General features: G+C 39.0%; 1 protein-coding gene across 8 annotated transcripts in view; it reads left to right on the forward strand.

The window, feature by feature from the left end:
- Positions 1-19,854, forward strand: part of bsk (mitogen-activated protein kinase dJNK) — a 146,030-nt gene that overhangs the window by 111,867 nt on the left and 14,309 nt on the right. For 6 of the 8 annotated variants that reach the window (XM_076123935.1, XM_076123931.1, XM_076123934.1 and 3 more), the window contains 9 exons: positions 6,633-6,787; positions 7,524-7,688; positions 14,185-14,314; positions 14,676-14,873; positions 15,241-15,375; positions 15,670-15,799; positions 16,202-16,359; positions 17,451-17,576; positions 17,953-18,114. In XM_076123935.1, coding sequence (XP_075980050.1) covers positions 7,537-7,688; positions 14,185-14,314; positions 14,676-14,873; positions 15,241-15,375; positions 15,670-15,799; positions 16,202-16,359; positions 17,451-17,576; positions 17,953-18,114 — 1,191 coding nt within the window. In that variant the 5' untranslated portion in view covers positions 6,633-6,787; positions 7,524-7,536. Of the gene's footprint in view, positions 1-6,632; positions 6,788-7,523; positions 7,689-11,805; positions 12,263-12,986; positions 13,123-14,184; positions 14,315-14,675; positions 14,874-15,240; positions 15,376-15,669; positions 15,800-16,201; positions 16,360-17,450; positions 17,577-17,952; positions 18,115-19,854 lie in introns of those variants that run through there. The other 2 variants (XM_076123937.1, XM_076123930.1) reach the window with 2 other exon arrangements.

Consider the following 19,854-nt stretch of genomic DNA (forward strand, 5'->3'; position numbering starts at 1 on the left):
TGAGGACGGAAATGGCAACATTTTTTCAACACGGCACCGAGTCTTTTGAGCACTTTAGGCTGAATGGCATCTGATTTTTTTTCGGCTGTCAAGAATAACGAGTTTTCGTTTCGTGTTTTCGTGAGCTGTAATGGGTATAAACGGGCGTTGGAAATCGTTACTATGCTAAAAAGTACTATTTCTAGAATAATTTCAGTGTCGAAAGGAATATTTGAAAGGAACGTAAAATATGTAATCTATCGATTAAAATATTTTAATTTGAAGTCGAGCTATGTTTTGCAAAACTCATTTAAAATATAAAGCTAAGTAAACGCCGTAAATATTAACATTTTAATACAACTTAACCGCTTAAAAAAGCAACGAAGCTTTTTAGTCTAGGTTTTATTTTACTGAATAAACAGCGGCCATTGACCCTTGTACAGCAAACGCACGGCGCTAAGCTAAAAAGTTTTTATTTTCCTTTAATCCCAGTGTTGCCTTTTTAAACCGCAACATTTATCAAGCGATCCTTGGGTACACGAGCGCATTTATCGTGTAAGCAAAGTTCGGGTGCTGGCAGGCTGCCAACAGTGTACGCCTGCCTTTAGTAGTGACGCGCGAATACAATATGCTTAGGCGATATTCGAATTGGAAGTTTGGAATCGATTGTTATGTAAGGAGTGGCTGTCGTGTTACAAATGAGAGGTGCTTTTGAAAATAAGGGTTGTGTCTCTCTATCTAAAACAATATTGGTGTGGAGCTGGATTTGTAAAAAAAATATAAATATAAAATATTTGGTAATCTTTATATATTTTTGGCTATTCTAAATGGTTAACTGTGCGGTTAGTAGATTGACGATAACGTAATTTACAAGGATACTATGGCTTGTTATAGAAACATTGTACTGCCTGAATAAAATATTTATAGACCAGACCACAATTTTTATCTACATCTACAACAAACAAATTTTATATAAGTATAATTATATACTCAACATTTTGTGTTTGTTTCGAACAGCCAGATTGACAGGCAGACGCGTCGAGGAACTTTGTTATAGTGATAAAGATAGTACAGATAAGAAAACCTCAACAACTTACATCCTATGTTTAACAATGATGTATTTGATATCAATTAGTAATAATTAATTACAAGCGGAATATTTTGAAGAGCCATCCAGATAAATAGACAGTTAAGTGCCGGATTTCCTATTAAATGATAAGATAATGTAGTACTAAGAATTGTTGTTATGACATGGGGAACTTGAATGTTCTAACAATAAAATAATTGAAGACATGAAATAATGTGTTTAATGTGGGAATGGAAGTCGTTTCAGTCGATCTACAGACTATATTGCACCTCTATATGTATCTTTTTAGATTACAACTTGGTACCTTTTTACCATTTAAATCTTACAGATCGAGGTGTATTTTCAAAATATAATATTGCACTACTAAAAGAAATCTTAACTATTTAGTACGTAAGTTCTGCTTAGTTTGGAATCTACTACTAAATAGATGACCGTGTGTGAGGCCAATAATATTAATTTATTTCAATAGTTAATCTGCAAAACGTAATATACAGACACAACCGCTTAGTAGAGGATAAGTTTGGATCCCCAACCCGCGCAATACAAAGTACACTTCACCGTATCTCGTCAAGTATTAACCAAATCAATTGAGAGTTCATCTCTACGTAATAGTTGTATGATTGGCGCGAGATCCCTCCTCCCAGGGGCTCACTCACGCCGCTACTGACGGTAATGGAAGCTCGCCAGTGCTAACACACGAAATTATTTTATTCACTGAGATAACCACAGGTTTTTGTACGATGAATACAAACAGTACAGAATACGGTTTTGCTACCAGTCAATTCAGGTACTCTTTATGAAATGACGAAAAATACTGTGTAGAAAATAAGACATTGTGACGTCACTACGTCGTATTTTCGGTCACATTTATTTATTTACGTAATTAGAAATTGAAATTGACATCAAATCTTTGCTCATATGTTTCAGTCCGTTGTAAATTCAATTTCGACGTTTATAACAACAAGAAATGGCATAGCGTGAGCATTTTGAATTAACCTTTTGCTATTACAAGCTTAATAATTTTCTGTTGACCTAGTAAAAAAGCCTAATAAATATACATAAAACGTAACATTAATCAACGTAAGTTCGGGCAGTAAATACCGAGAATATTGGTATTAATGAATGAGTAAGACCTGATATCTTTCGCCACATAACTTGTCCAACAAAACTGCCTTAAGACATATTTCACCGGGTACAAATAACATCGCATAAGGATGACCCCATTTATCATAATAATCCCGTTGGCTGTCATAATTAGACCTCGATAAATAAGCTTCAGAAAGCAATATTCAGCGTATTCTGGCTATAAATTATTCTCTATGATTCCAAGATCTTAGTCGTTTCAAACAGCCTTCGTGAAACCACCCTTATATTTTAAACAAAGTAGATACTAACCACAAGAGTAATAAAAATGCATTATTTTATTCAATAGAGAGGATAATAAATTGTAATGCGAATGAAAAATGGCAACATCGAATCCAGCGAGACTTCAGCCGTACGTCTTACGAGAAAGAAATAAAAACCCGATGTTCCACCATTAATCATCTCAACTACGTTCTTCGTTCTTATTGATTTTACAAAAAAAAAGATTTAGGTTCAGAATTTCAGCGAGGGATCAGATGATATTAATTATTTTAAGGCAACTCAAACAGTCCAGTGAACTAACTTTCAAACAATAAATTGGACTTCGTAAACTTTCATTTGTGTTTCGAAATTTGAATAAAAAGTAAAATGTCTATGGTCCACCGGACGCCATTTTGTGAAACATTTTTGTTTGGAGTTTTGGCGCGTAATGTTTGTTGGTGAGTGTGGGGCCACGAGGCGGGGGCCACAAGGCGAGCGGTTGTCGAGTGGCCACAACCGTGTCGAGTGGCGAGCGAGTGCGCCGGGTAATTGGAACGAGTCGAGTCGCACTTGCCCCTTCTACATTTTATACAGTTTTTATGTTTGACGTTGTATTTTTAGTCACATGTTGTATACTTTGTAAAGGATCTTGGGGGATGCGAGGATTTCCTCATTTTTGGTATAATGAGGACATGAGGACCATGCATTCATACACAATAACACAACTGAGTTTGACTGAAAGTTATGATGATTGTGTGGGGCAACAACTATAATAAACAAAAGGATCATGCTTTTCTTTTAAACGAACCTGTAGGCTACTACTTGAAAGACTCAGCTAAGCCTTAGTGTAGGTCCTTCAAACACTAGATCTGACAGCAATCCCTGGGTAGGTGCTAAAATCTACGAGTTATTTTGTAAGTATAAACAATTAGAAAATATCTTCACAATGTAAGAAAATATTCAACGTTCATAAATAAAGCTTCCAATCAAAATTGTAACATAACTCTTTTACATCGCCGTCTCGGCATACTGTTCGTGCTTCGCATTCTAGTCAACGTGTACAAATGTGACCGGCGACAAGTGAACATGCCGGAATATAAACACCACTAATATAAAACATACTGTATACTGAATAGGGCTGTCACCAACAACGTGGGAAGAAATATGGCACGCAACGCAAGGGCCTCACGTAATCTTGAAAAGCTGGTCCGTTTATTTAAAGATGTTTGAAACAGTCTCTTTCATATACAGGATACCATTTTAGTTTGTTGTTGATTTGCAGACGTAGGTTCATACAATACTGATGATGAAGTAGCCGATATGTACTCGAGTAGTTGATGTGGATAGTTGAGTTACCTACATTCCAATTTTATACTTCTTAATTTCGCTTATAATAGGTAACAAATATTTTCACAAAACACATACTTGTAACTCGACATCAGTCACAGGCTAATTAGATTTATTTCTTAAAATGTATGTATGTTGTACAATTGTACATACGAATTGTCGTCTGTCAACCCTAGTTACATCTGTGTTCCCACTTGACACTTATATGACAGTTGCGGTCCGCACAGGGCGCTTACCCGCCGCCCGCCGGCGACGACTGTAAATTAACTTTTAAATTAAAATATATAGCTTTTCAGATGTTTTCAACTCCTTGGGAGTTACCAGAATATTTTTCCGTTGGCAAATCACTGTTTTTAACTTTGCGCGTTAGTCAAAGTTTTCAGTGGCATAACTTTTGTGTAAGTACTTAAGTCTCTAAATTTTTTTGAGTCGATTTTTTTGATAGCGTGAAAAACATATTTTCTCTAAACCACACGGAAAACAAACTAATTTTAAATCTTTCTTAATCATAACTATTTCTTACACTTGTAGGCAGTAGCTTAAGTAAGTTAAACTTTTTGCATAATGTAAAAAACTTCACGCTACAAGAAAGAAGAACTTCACTGTAAAGTTCTTAAGAATAAAATCCGCACAATCCGAAGCTGAGCTTTCAAAGGGGTTTACAGTTGAAAGAACTTAACTATCAATGAAAGAAAGCTCGTAGCGAAGAAAATCGATTTCACGCTCTGTCAACGAATCATTATTATCCGATTTTAAACCTTCAAGAATTTTACAACCGCTGTAATTTTATTAATTTAATATACTTTAAAAAAACAACTCCTGCACTCGAATCGACATACCGGCACTGGACACAAAGTACAACTAGACTCGAAACAACTATTTGTGGATGTGAAACCACGGCCTCCCGACGCAATGATAGTATCGTAGCACCACCTAAACCAACCACTTAAAAAAGCGGAGGTTCTCAAATTACAACTGGTATACTTAAAAGTACCTAAATATTTCTACATAAAATATAATTACATTCGCTCATAATACTCGCGACACAAATTCAAGTGTGCTCGTAACACGTTAATTTATGTAATGTAACGTGTAATGCCCACAAAGCGTGACACACAACACGCAACACGCCTACGTCTTTGTAAATGTAACAAAGAATTTGCATTATACTGTGTTCAATTAGATTAAATTCGTCTGGCAACACAGGCGCTCATTACTTCAAGTTCAATGTCTAAGGGCACGTTTACGGAGATATGAGTTTGTACAGTTTGTACGCGGGAATTTAACGCGCAGTGTAATAACTGACGTTTCGAAATTGATACTTGATAGATTTTTGCTCTAGTAATGTTTGTTTCCAACTTGGCCAGTTTGGTGGACTCAAGGCTTACCTCTCCTTCATTCCAGGAGGAGGCCTTTGCTCAGGAGTGAGACATTAATGGGTTAAGTTTATTTTTAATTATTTTTTGAGCCTTTAGATTTTTATTAACCTAGATAAGGTTGAAAAAAATAGCGATCTTATAATGATGAATAAACACATTCAAAAGTCCTTTGGGGCAGTTTAACTTTAACACTTAACTTCTGTCTTGAACCGTTAACCGCACTAAAGAAAGTCTTTTATACCTAGGTATCTCTTAGAACTTTAATGTCTAAACGTTTAACTCTCCGCGTGAAAATCCTTGCTCGTTTAAACGTGCCCTTACTCCTGGAACATTTCTCATTTAAACTTGCCTATTGTTGTGGAGATGTTAATAAACACCAAGTGAGATTGGTCCAGACGTTGACTCGACTCAGAGAGTCCGCAGTCCGCACTCAACTCGGAGTTATAACTCTCGCGTCGACTCTTTTACAACTGTGACTCATTGACGTTCGCCAAATGCCATCTTGAAATTTTGACACCAACTTTATGGATGCCACGAGGTTATATAATATTCTAGTCATATTCTTACGTATAGTCAAAAGTAGGCACTTACGGTTTATTTTCCCAAATATATGTACTTTCTCTGATAATATAATTTTTACTTTTCTTGTATGCATTGAAGCCATTATTAATAAGTGATGTTTTTTTTATATCTTTAACATGAATGAATACCAAATCATGATCAGCTGTTCTAAAGAGTAATATGTAAAACTTTTGTACCTAAAAGATATCTCTGAATATAACTTTACAAATTAGGTTCTGATTTCCGATATACCGTGTTCTTACACCTACACAAATCATTTATAATTAACTCAACATGTCATCAAGTTAACCCTTACATAAAAAGAGAAACATATCTATAACGTGTGACCTAAAGGCCACAGTGAGTGAGTGTCACAAAATTCTTGTGATTTTACAGTTCACTGATCACCCTGAGCAAGGTGGTAGAATGACTCGTTGCCTTTGCAGCGACCCGTCAATAGATAGCCTGTTTTATATACGTATGCATCTGGTGAAAAACAATAAAGTTAACTTGAAATTAAAAATAATATATTATTCGTTAAAAAGATTAACAAACCCAAATATTAGGTCGGGGAAAAGTCTTTTCGCATTATAGTATGTATGAACTTGTAATAAAATATTTTTGGCTACAAGGATCACAAATGAGTACACGGTTCATTAGGTTTCTTTCAGTGAGCTCGTGAGGTACCCAAATATCGAACTTTTTTGTGTAGAGAAAAGATTTTATTACAAGTTCATACATACTTAAACGCGAAAAGACTTTTTCCCCGACCTAATAGAAGTAGAAAACGAAGAATTATGAAGAGACATTTCACTGAGGAATATAAAATGAAATGATAATATTTAAATTCTTCAACTTCAGTTTCCCAACTAGTTGTTATCATAAGAGGTGCTCAGAAATTATTCCTGTATTATTAATCTTGTTTTCTTCTACAGACAAAACAATCGTAAACAAGCGTGCGCGTGAGTGAGTCATCCGTAGAGCCGCGCTACGCCGAGCTACGAGCTACGCCAGTGCTACGCAGTGGGCTACAGCACCGCGTGCAATATATGGACAGCGCCCGCGCTCTCTGTACACACATTTACGTAAAGTAAGTATCTTGATTCGATTCCCGATTTGAGGAAAAATGTGTCAGTGTTCTTCATGTGCAATTCAGTATTTGTAGTAGTCGATACGACGTTTTACCATTACGATAGGTGAATTTCATTTGAAATCGCCGCGAAATTAACTAAATTGAGTACTATATAGCCCTTTAAAAATATTTTTGGACTACGTTTCAAAAAGCTTTTGATTCTAAAAATAATCTTACTAAATGTGGGTGTAAATCGCTATTACAGGATTTGCCATATTTTTAGAATATAAATGAAAGTAATGCGTATGACATTTAGCGAGGCTCACCCGCGGCTATTTTAGATAACACACCCTTTACATTATTATAAAAATAGCCCCCTTTATATCACACGTATTTGAAAAATGTAGATGTAATATTGTGAGTGTAACAATATATACATCGATAATCTTCTTTTAATAGTCAGTTCGATTACAACAAACGACGAAATTTTTGATTTTCAATTAAGCTATGTCCTTTATTATGATTTTATAGAGGTGAAAGTTTATCTGTCTGTCTGACAATAATGCTTTCACCTCTAAACCGCTACACGATTTTTGAACACTTGGTTCTCATATCGAGATTATACACAGGTTACTTTTTTGGTAAAAAAAACACTAAAATCCTGGAAGATAGACTAGACTAAGACTTTGCAACTGGAACGAGTTAAATCTTAGTGCAATATTTTAATGTTTTTTACATTTTTTTTTCTTCTCAGGTAGGGGTGGTCCATGCCCCACGCGGCGCCCCCAGCCTCTGCCATGTCGGCCCCGCCGCGCCACCCTCACTTCTACACCGTCGAGGTCGGCGACACGCGCTTCACCATCCTCAAGCGCTACCAGAACTTGAAGCCCATCGGCTCCGGAGCACAGGGAATAGTATGGTGAGTAACATATAAACATATATTACAACTACCTATATAAAAGGTCCTATTGAAGTATATGCGCGAGAAAAACAACAAAATGTCCGAGACTCTGTACTTTATAGGAGCGGGCGTTTGATACCTAAAATTACTTGGAAAATAGTTCATGTGAAAGTACTCTAGGAGCGCTGATCTGATCATACAAATAATATTATAATGCAACGGGTCTTACTTATTACCGTACCTTATTTATTGTATACATTATTTGCGCTACAACCAGCGCGACACACGTAGTGTGGCGACGATTCACTGTATATATGTGTGAGTGCATATCATCACTTGTACTACTGAAATGCTTAAACTAAAAATAGAAAAAAAAACAGATAGTTAAATATCTCCAGCTATTATGAAAAGACTATACTACAACGGTCGAGGTCACAGGCTGACTCGTAGATATATTTTTCACCATGCGATTAGTATTCCTATATGAAGAGTTTCCTCGCGCATAGCTGTGAATTTTGGCTGAAACCCCGGGAGAAATCAAACTCCAACATGACATTTGTATATGTTGTTCATGAACTGGCTGCTTGTCAAAATGTACAGCCTTATATGAAAATATCTCTAAAATAAACCTCACAGACGTGAAAAAATCTATTGGTACACCGGATGACCTGAATAAATAATTATAACTGTTCGACTTATAAATTACGAGTTATACAAAGCTGTAAAGGACCTACTGAATTACACTATACGCTTCATAATGTTATACTTACCTACATATAGACCCTTTTGATATAAGAAAATGTATATTTTATATACTAAGCATTCTTCCTACCTGTATGCGTATTACGTATCTCAGTTGACAACTAGTGTACGTCAAATTGATAGTCACTATTTAGTATATTACTGCTTATAAATTACTCGTTATTATTATGATCTAAGAGAGAAAACAATGTACGGCATAGTGGCTTTCAAATAATTGTCAACTGAGATACTTGATATCGCAACCCTACATACTAAAGAGTCTTATCCCTCACTATTCAAATCCTTTACCACATAATTACACATACAACACACTTTAGAAACTATTAATAAATACCTTCGACCTTTTAGTAAAATAACGTTACCAAAATACACTGAAAACGACCACATTTGCGGTTTTATCTATTCAATATAGGTAAAGTCATGAGCATAATGTATACACACAACACTGTAGGCCTGTACTGTGAGTGAAACCGAAGTTTCGTTACAAATTCGATGTTCGATGACTGTCATGCGACTGAATCGATATTTGGTTTCGTACTTTTGCGAAATATGGCAAGAAACAGCGGCAATTTTATGAGAAATTTAGTTTTCGATGAATAATATTGTTATAGACCCTCTGTTTGTTCATTAATAAACGCAAATGTATGGCTCCAAACAGTCTTTCGGTAATCCTGTAGATACGTATTACATTAACTTTACTATATTTATTGATTAAAATAATTTGAAAATGGGAATGTATTCTTTTGCTTGTGACTGTACTTTAGTTTATTTCTCAACGTCGTAATTAAAATAGAGTAGTCTAAAAGTCAGGGATTTACATCGCTCTACAGAATTTTCTGAAGTATTAAATTCCTTTGAGTTTCGAGTTAATTCAACTGAAACGGAGCGAGATTGACAGCTCTCCAGTTTCACAGATTTACGTTCTACCTACATTGATACCAAGTTTCGTAATTAGAGGGCACTTCATGTTACGTCGTTAATTTAAAATTTACTATAGGTATTTTGTTCTTTGGTTTATAGTTTGTTGTAAAGTTATAAAAATGTTTAAAACCGTTTATGGCAAAAGGATCGCCCATAAGTCTAACATAACAAACTAAAGTAACGAAGGTGTTTTTCATACACCTCTGCCTATACCTTCAGAGTTTAACAAGCGTGATTTTATGTATTTAAAAACTTAAAATTAAACATATACCTAAAAAAATAAGTTTTATGAATCATTGTGTACATTTATTTTAACATGAATATACTTAAAAAATAATGATATACATTATTAATGCCATGTATAAAGGTATATAAGTATTAGCGAATGCAATAAAACATTACCTAATTAAAAACAGAAATACACTAACTGAACATTTTGTTAGTCTAAACAAATGAGTCACGTATTTTTATCACCACACACACCGCAGCGCGTTCTAAAAACATTCTCATTATTATTCAATGATTATCCTTCATGGCTTATTTATTTATAGGTTAAAATACCCATCAGTTATGAGTCATGGACAATGAACTCCAAAAGTCGCTGAACATTATTCAATCTTTCGCAACTCTATAATTGTAGTATTGCATATTATTCCATCGAGAAAACATCTGACGGTGATTGAAATGATTAATTCCAACTAATTCTATCTGATTTTTTTTCATGGATTTATTAACATTTGGTACATAATAAAGAGGTTTTAAAAAATAAGTATAACTCGACTTATGGAGCTGACTGTACCAATAATGTGCAAAGAAACTGAAATTTATTTTAACAAGATGTTACGTGTGATTGTTTTTTGAAATGACTCATTCAGGAGTTCATGGCTATGTAGCCGCGCGAACTGATCTCGAGGTCAAGCTAGGCTAGCCGAGGTTGGTCTGTGGATTGGTGACCGTATTATTGACTTATACTGAGTTTTTCCGTGTTTCGGATGGCACTTTAAAATGTGGGTCTCGGTTTCCATTTTCAAATAATGATTACCTATTAGACGACCCCTTACATATTGAGTAACAGAAGAAACATGAGCTAAGAGACCACATAAGGACCCTTTAAATTAAGCCATTGCATACTCACATTTTATCATTAAATTGCTCTCGAAGTATTTTTTATGCTGGTAACCCTACAAATCCTATAACGAACTTAAATAAGTTACTAAGTAAGTTCTCTAAGTTATTTCCATTTTATTTACTGGTTACACTACAGGTCTGTATGCACGGGACTTCCCCGTATAACATAAAACATTAAACATTAAACTTGTCACGTTGTGTGATAAGAAGCAGAACATACGACGCGGTCTCTTTGACAGCTATCATGATTAAATATTACCTCTATTTATATCTCGAGACCTTTATATGATGTTGGTTCACCGAGTCTTTGTCAAAAAACAATTAAGTACTAGTTAACCCGTACGGCTTTGCTCGTGTTTAAATTGGGTAAAAAATAATACACTATTGATTTAGCCGTGAAGATCTAACTGACAGTGAGACTGAAGTAGGTATTTTTAAAATGAATAATAAATAGCATTTAAAGTGCTGCATTTAAGTGTGTTCAAAAACCTTTGCTGCGGTTAAAACATTGATGAGTGGCCACTGGCCCTGGCCATTTAGCTGATCCATTTTGCTGTCAATTACTATAATCACTTTAAAACTTAGATAGACTTGAAAATCTTCAGAAAATAATACGTTTTGATACAGACTTGGACCTATATAACCAACATTGTTAACTCAAAACAAACGCATGCATATCAAACAAAACTTCATAAACTTTCTTACACTATTTCTTTTTCCAACTACTTGAACACAGAACATTATTTACTTCTTTATTTACAACTTTTAGACACTGTATTTAGTTATTAGCACGCAAATACTGCACTGTCACAAGGGACATCATTTGCACCTTTCGCACGCAACATACGCATGTAACACACTTTATTTAAGATCTGCGCTAGAATTATGAAGATTTGTGCAAACTTTATTTTATTTCTCTCCCACGTCGTTCTGTAAATGGAAGCAGGAATAGCTAGACATTCAAAAAAATATATTGCCGAATTCGGTTAGGTAAAAATTCTTCCAAATAAGTCGTACGTTACTACAATAAAATGCTTTATTAACTTAAAACAACAAAAAACTGGTCTTTTCGAATAAAATTATTATATGTTTCTTTTTAGCGAGTCACCTAAATATGCAGTCGTAAACCGTTTCTTCATATGACAAATGACAATAATAATATAGTTTTATAACAATGCGTATTTACACCTGCATTATCTTTATCGTTCAACATAATCGCGAATAATTTATGTATGTCAAGTAATCTGTGCAGTCTAGGTGCCCTGTCTTATCGATGACTCACAGAGCTCTGACACCGTAGTCCCTCTGGATGGCACACACTGAGTCACTCCGCTGTCTCAACCCGCGACGAGCGCACGCGCTCACTTTGCCGCGATATCGATAACTTGTGATCGTTTTAGCGAATAAATTCTTTATTATTTCTACAACCATGTCTCCCACACCCACAATTGAGTCAAAAGACAACCAGTCTGAAATTAAAACAACTAAAATCGTGGATAAAACAGGAAAATCTAATTCGAAACGTAACAAAAAGGTCGCGAATCGGAAATTTAAATCAAAGAACGCGCGCTTGAAGAAAAGGCCGAAGACGCCTAAAACGTTTTTAATTCCGAGTAACCCTCAGCCGCGAGTGTATTGTTTCCGCTGTGGTGGCATGGACCACCCGGCTTCGAGGTGCTACAATGGTGATGGAAAGACAAGAGCCAAGCGTAAAGTAAAAGCCGCGGCACGTCGCAAAGTTTGTACCTTGAGCAGCCCGCTAACTGAACTTAAGAACAAAAGTAAGACTTACTAAATAATAACAATTATTTATTCTATTTCAAGTAATATTAAAATTTGAAAAAAATTCAGAGTCAATGATATTGACCGACAAGGCCGCTCTTTTATTTTGTTTTTGTATAGATAATGTATCTATATTCTAGATATAATAAAGAGCTTAAAGTAATAACCGATTACAAGCCAATTGATACTTAATTAATTGTATGACTCACTTAATTAGTTTAATTATATACCATGGAGTGCATATAATTTTGTTGGACTGACAACAAAATCAATTCAACGGCATCTATGTTATCGATAATTTATCAATAAGTAGCGCAGCTAGGTCATTAGAAATTTGCACAAATCTTCATAATATTATATTATTACTACTTATGTATTATTTCATTCTTCTTCTTATTATTTCATCATATGTCTTGCGATGGTTGTTCACACTATATTGCACTGTAGATGCTTTTACAGTCATGCGCGTAGCCAGAACTTAATACCTTTAATATGAAGTTAAAAAATAAAATAAAATGTTTCAGACAAAAGAAAAGATACCTAAATTAGTTTTTTTTTCCAATTACAATTTTTCCGGTTTCCCTGTCATTTCTATCAATAAAATTGTTCAAAATTAAAACATTCTAACGCCATACATAAATACGCGTTCCTTCATAACATAATGACACAATCATCGCTGGCTACGCTCATACAAGTCACCAATATAATTTATTTCTTTTATAGCTGATCGAGTAGTGAATCTTATCCCGTTAGAGATGGTTCAGTTTTACTCAGTCTCGCTTGGAGACTCGGTATTCACAATACCGACGCGGTACACGGAACTAGTGAGCCGCGGCGCAGGCGCACAGGGAATGGTGTGGTAAGACCGGGCGCCATCTTGCTCAATGGCCGCCGATTTGAATGTTTACGTCCGCTTTGGTTTAGGATTAATACTAATTACACTACACATTGCAACAAGCTTGACGCTATACCTTCCTGAAAAGATCTGTGCCTTTTTTGTTATGTTGAGGTTCGTTTTACGCAGGTTTTTTTATGAATTCAAAATAGGGAAAGAAAATTACAATTAAATGTGTTATAGCCTCGATGAACTATGGTACTATTGATTTGAAAATTGGGGGTGTGTTCTGTCAAAAGTCTCCAGCGACGGTGATGGGAGTTTGATCAGTTGTAATATTCATTTTTAAGTTCATTTTTATTTTATTCCATTATCATTTTAATAGGAAACGAGAGTGTGAAATTTAGTTTATCAAAGATTTAAGCCTATGGTCAAGTCTTTACTAAACAGGAGATTAAAACAGAAAATAGGGGAATTATATTTGTATCTATATACTTATTGTCTACTGTTTGCGTTGGGGAGTCTCCGTACTTGAATGTGCATAGTGACTAGGTATGTTGGTGACAGGGCTTAAGTACATGGGCTTCGATCGGTCTAGATAACATAGATTTTATTGTATGATTCATTCATTTATCAACTATTGGTGTCATTTCATTCGTGTCTGTGATTTGTATGTTTGTAAATTGTGAATGAGTCATAGGACGGGTGTTAACAAGTAAATTTATAATTAATTACTTCGTAAATAAGGCTCGTTTCGTCTTCAAATCTTTTTAATATGTCCAAACGCATAGCTCACTAATCATAACGACTCATATACAAAACTTCTTATAACTAAATACTTGTTTACTGTGACTAACTGAAATATACGGATGACTAACATTTGGCTGGAGTCTAACTATTAACGTTTATATACATTGGTTTTTGCATGGCTTCATGTAAAAAGGATTGCCATTACCATTGATTCTTAAATACTTTATTATATTTTACTCCCCAGAAGAAAAAAGTACTACAAAACTTTGATATTTTCACAGTGATGCTGTCCATTGCTCGTCTAGTTAGTAATTTATTGTTGTTGATTGTTTACAGTGCGGCATATGACACGGTGACGCAACAGAACGTCGCGATCAAGAAACTGTCGCGCCCCTTCCAAAATGTGACACACGCGAAACGCGCCTACCGCGAGTTCAAACTTATGAAACTCGTCAATCATAAAAATGTAAGTTTAAAATAAACTTTTGCCACTATAACTTAGAGGTCTTCGCCATCCGCACAAGAAGATTGATTTGAATCCTCACTCCCCAGGCATTCGCTTTTCACCTTTCAGCTGTACCTACTTTTTAAAAGTCTAATGTATAACAATAATATGATACAAGAGTGACGAATAACGTCTAAAAAAACCCTCGTCTATCTCTTTAAAGATTTTTAAAGGGATGCGAACTCATTTCAACCCTCTTTTGATTTATCTGGAGAATTCAAGATAATCTTTCACGAAACAAGAAAACCAAATTCTACCTAGTTACCTAGTACAGTTGGTAATCAAAAAGCGTCAAAAATAAACGTTTGTTTATAATTTCCAGATAATCGGTCTGCTAAACGCGTTCACGCCACAACGCAGCCTAGAAGAGTTCCAGGACGTGTACCTGGTGATGGAGCTGATGGACGCCAACCTGTGCCAGGTCATCCAGATGGACCTGGACCACGAGCGCATGAGCTACCTGCTCTACCAGATGCTGTGCGGCATCAAGCACTTGCATCTTGCTGGAATTATTCATCGGGTATGAACTTATCCCTAATCAAGACATTTTTTTTTATGGTTCTTGGCTTCGCCTTTAGTCTTTGCGTCTGTCGCCTTTTCACGAGTGCTCCCATTCCCTGAATCCACAACAAAAATGATGATGAAGTCACTACCAATTATTTTTTAAGCGCAAAATAGTGGTCGTAGTTCATACAAACATTAAGTAAGTTGCTAATTGACACAATTAATAATAGCGACAAAATATAAATACTGAAAATTTAATATAATAATTACCTTTCCTTTAATTTCTGGTGTATATTAACCATGCTTCGTAAATTACTTTGGATTGAGTACAAACCTGATAGTGTTGCTGACACTGAATAATGTGATGATGTTGTATCGTGTAGGACTTGAAGCCGTCCAACATAGTGGTGAAGAGCGACTGCACGCTGAAGATCCTGGACTTCGGGCTGGCGCGCACCGCCGGCACCACCTTCATGATGACGCCCTACGTCGTCACGCGCTACTACCGCGCGCCTGAGGTAGCTACGACACATATATAACATAGTATATGATTCTATATATTTATAGGACGACACACCAGTTAACAAATGTAAAGAAAAACAAATTCATTTGCCAGTATCAAAAATCTATTCATAAACTATTTCACAACAAGAGCAATTCTTAGTGCGGGAGTGGTCTTTTAAAAAAATTAAATTTCAACTGTGACTATACTACTTGCAGGAATCAGTTTTTAAATAAACCTCTCGTTTCCATTTTCCTTTTAAATGCACTGAATATTTTTGTGGCAGTATTTTAACTAATGTATGTATCAGGTGATCCTGGGCATGGGTTACACGGAGAACGTGGACATCTGGTCGGTGGGCTGCATCATGGGCGAGATGATCCGTGGCGGCGTGCTCTTCCCCGGCACGGACCACATCGACCAGTGGAACAAGATTATTGGTCAGTATACAACACTTACACAGTGACGCAAAGACATTGTTAAGCAAATGATATTATAAAAAAGTTGATACATAAGTCAATAAGGTGGGGAATCAGATAAGTTTCATTTTATCTTTTGGGTAAGGGTCTAAAAACACTATAAGATATTGCAAAAGCTGAACTACAATACAATGGCAAAAAGGAGGTAAAGCGAGACAAGCTACGCTAGTGAAATTTGACAAACTTTTGTGCTGTTCACAATCACACCGTTCTTCTTCGGTCGATCAAAATAACTTCATAACGTGCCAAGGGACAATATAGCCCTATATGAGAAGCAGACTGAGCATACTTATTCATTCCAGAGAATGCAAACATTTACTTATATGTGAAACTCTTGTGAAACCGTGTGTTTTCGTTGTGCAGAGCAACTGGGCACCCCGTCGGCGGCGTTCATGGCCCGGCTGCAGCCCACAGTCCGCAACTACGTGGAGAACAGACCGCGCTACACCGGCTACAGCTTCGAGCGACTCTTCCCCGACATACTGTTCCCGAGCGACAGCAATGAACACAACAGACTCAAGGTACGACATGGTCATTAATATAACTAGCATGAATAACAACACAGAGGTCAACGCGGTAAGAGCTACTGACTGATACTTGACTGACCGCTGTCACTGACAGATTTATTTTGCTACTTTCTGACTTTAAAAATTCCTTATCTTCCTACACACAACAATTTTTCTTGATTTCGTTTAAATAAACTAGTTAATGTTAAAAATAAATTTCTCTCCTAACGACCGGAGCCTTTCAAATTAAACAATTGTTATATTTAACAATTATAATTAGATGAAATAAACGTAAACTAAATATAACAGTGCAACTCAAAGACAATTAACTCTTGAACTCATTTAACCAAAACTATTCTCAAAACGTAAATCAACGCCGTGCGTTCCAAACTTAAAAGTTCCCGCCATTTTCTTCTTTTTTTTCTTTTTCTTCTTTTTATCCGGTAGCTTCACTTCGTGTTGCCAACATTAATAGATTAAGGTAAATTGTAAAAGAACAATAAATAAATAAAATAAATAAATGAGATCCCGCCGTTTTCCCATATTATCCTGATCTAAGAACAGAAAAAGATCCCATATCCTGACTAAAGAAAAGAACTACAAAGCTCCAACTACTTCTTTTGATTCGTTTACAATATTTGATGTCATACAAAAACAAGTAATAAGGATCCACAAGTCGCAATTGGATTTAACTTGGTTTGACATGACCTATACTTATCAAAAATTTACGTTACTGATTATTTTATAATTAAAGTTGCTTATAGTAACTTAGTGTGGCGATACTTGTATTCGCTCGCGATTATGGTAATATAATAGCAACAACTAAGTTACAAAATTAGCTTAGCTCCGTGGCGCAGTGGTTTTGGATTGCCACGCCGCAACGTACGCGTCCGATCGTGTGTCGTGGGTTCGATCCCCTCGCGGAACAATTATTTGTGCGACCCACAAATAATTGTTTCGGGTCTGTTTGTACTTTGTGTCCGTTGTTTGTATGTAAAAGTCCCCGCGACACAAGAGCAATTCTTAGTGCGGGAGTTGTCTTATGTAAAAAAAAACAATTTCGTGTTATTGGCAGCTACTTTATGTCAGACTATTGTGTGTTCCAGGCGTCTCAGGCTCGCGACCTGCTGTCGCGCATGTTGGTGATCGACCCGGAGCGCCGCATCTCCGTGGACGAGGCGCTGCTGCACCCCTACATCAACGTGTGGTACGACGAGGGAGAGGTCAACGCGGTAAGTGCCAACAACTTATATTTGGCCACAGATACATTTTGATACTATCGGACTCTAGAGATTTTTTGTCTTATTCCTATGGTATTTGTTCGAGAGACATTAAATCGGTTTTCGAACTCCAAGACCATGGCAATAATCACTATTATTTTTCAACACCCCTGAACTTATTTAATTATTCATGTGTATTTTAAAAAGTAATGGCACTTCTTACCTCCTGTTAAATGGATTTCGAACGATTTGTCCGATCCGTGAACTGTTAAAATAAAGAAATCGTTCAACAAGACCGTGATTGACAAATTTTAAATGCCCTTTCTAAAGCTGTGCAATCATTTATTTCTTGTTTTTCTTAATGAGATGTGTCGTTGTTTGTGCGCAGCCGGCGCCGGCGGCGTACGACCACTCGGTGGACGAGCGCGAGCACACGGTGGAGCAGTGGAAGCAGCTCATCTACCAGGAGGTGGTGGAGTACGCCGCGCCCTCGCCGCCGCCGCCGCAGCACGCGCCGCCCGACCACGCGCAGGCCGCGCTCACCACATAGGTACTACACACACACTACTACCCCGCCCGACCACGCGCAGGCCGCGCTCACCACATAGGTACTACACACACACTACTACCAAGCAGCTCATCTACCAGGAGGTGGTGGAGTACGCCGCGCCCTCGCCGCCGCCGCCGCAGCACGCGCCGCCCGACCACGCGCAGGCCGCGCTCACCACATAGGTACTACACACACACTACTACCCCGCCCGACCACGCGCAGGCCGCGCTCACCACATAGGTACTACACACACACTACTACCAAGCAGCTCATCTACCAGGAGGTGGTGGAGTACGCCGCGCCCTCGCCGCCGCCGCCGCAGCACGCGCCGCCCGACCACGCGCAGGCCGCGCTCACCACATAGGTACTACACACACACTACTACCAAGCAGCTCATCTACCAGGAGGTGGTGGAGTACGCCGCGCCCTCGCCGCCGCCGCCGCAGCACGCGCCGCCCGACCACGCGCAGGCCGCGCTCACCACATAGGTACTACACACACACTACTACCCCGCCCGACCACGCGCAGGCCGCGCTCACCACATAGGTACTACACACACACTACTACCAAGCAGCTCATCTACCAGGAGGTGGTGGAGTACGCCGCGCCCTCGCCGCCGCCGCCGCAGCACGCGCCGCCCGACCACGCGCAGGCCGCGCTCACCACATAGGTACTACACACACACTACTACCAAGCAGCTCATCTACCAGGAGGTGGTGGAGTACGCCGCGCCCTCGCCGCCGCCGCCGCAGCACGCGCCGCCCGACCACGCGCAGGCCGCGCTCACCACATAGGTACTACACACACACTACTACCAAGCAGCTCATCTACCAGGAGGTGGTGGAGTACGCCGCGCCCTCGCCGCCGCCGCCGCAGCACGCGCCGCCCGACCACGCGCAGGCCGCGCTCACCACATAGGTACTACACACACACTACTACCAAGCAGCTCATCTACCAGGAGGTGGTGGAGTACGCCGCGCCCTCGCCGCCGCCGCCGCAGCACGCGCCGCCCGACCACGCGCAGGCCGCGCTCACCACATAGGTACTACACACACACTACTACCCCGCCCGACCACGCGCAGGCCGCGCTCACCACATAGGTACTACACACACACTACTACCAAGCAGCTCATCTACCAGGAGGTGGTGGAGTACGCCGCGCCCTCGCCGCCGCCGCCGCAGCACGCGCCGCCCGACCACGCGCAGGCCGCGCTCACCACATAGGTACTACACACACACTACTACCAAGCAGCTCATCTACCAGGAGGTGGTGGAGTACGCCGCGCCCTCGCCGCCGCCGCCGCAGCACGCGCCGCCCGACCACGCGCAGGCCGCGCTCACCACATAGGTACTACACACACACTACTACCCCGCCCGACCACGCGCAGGCCGCGCTCACCACATAGGTACTACACACACACTACTACCAAGCAGCTCATCTACCAGGAGGTGGTGGAGTACGCCGCGCCCTCGCCGCCGCCGCCGCAGCACGCGCCGCCCGACCACGCGCAGGCCGCGCTCACCACATAGGTACTACACACACACTACTACCCCGCCCGACCACGCGCAGGCCGCGCTCACCACATAGGTACTACACACACACTACTACCCCGCCCGACCACGCGCAGGCCGCGCTCACCACATAGGTACTACACACACACTACTACCAAGCAGCTCATCTACCAGGAGGTGGTGGAGTACGCCGCGCCCTCGCCGCCGCCGCCGCAGCACGCGCCGCCC

The sequence above is a fragment of the Anticarsia gemmatalis genome, chromosome 16, assembly GCF_050436995.1.
Source record: "Anticarsia gemmatalis isolate Benzon Research Colony breed Stoneville strain chromosome 16, ilAntGemm2 primary, whole genome shotgun sequence".
In the NCBI taxonomy this organism is placed as follows: Eukaryota; Metazoa; Arthropoda; class Insecta; order Lepidoptera; family Erebidae; genus Anticarsia; species Anticarsia gemmatalis.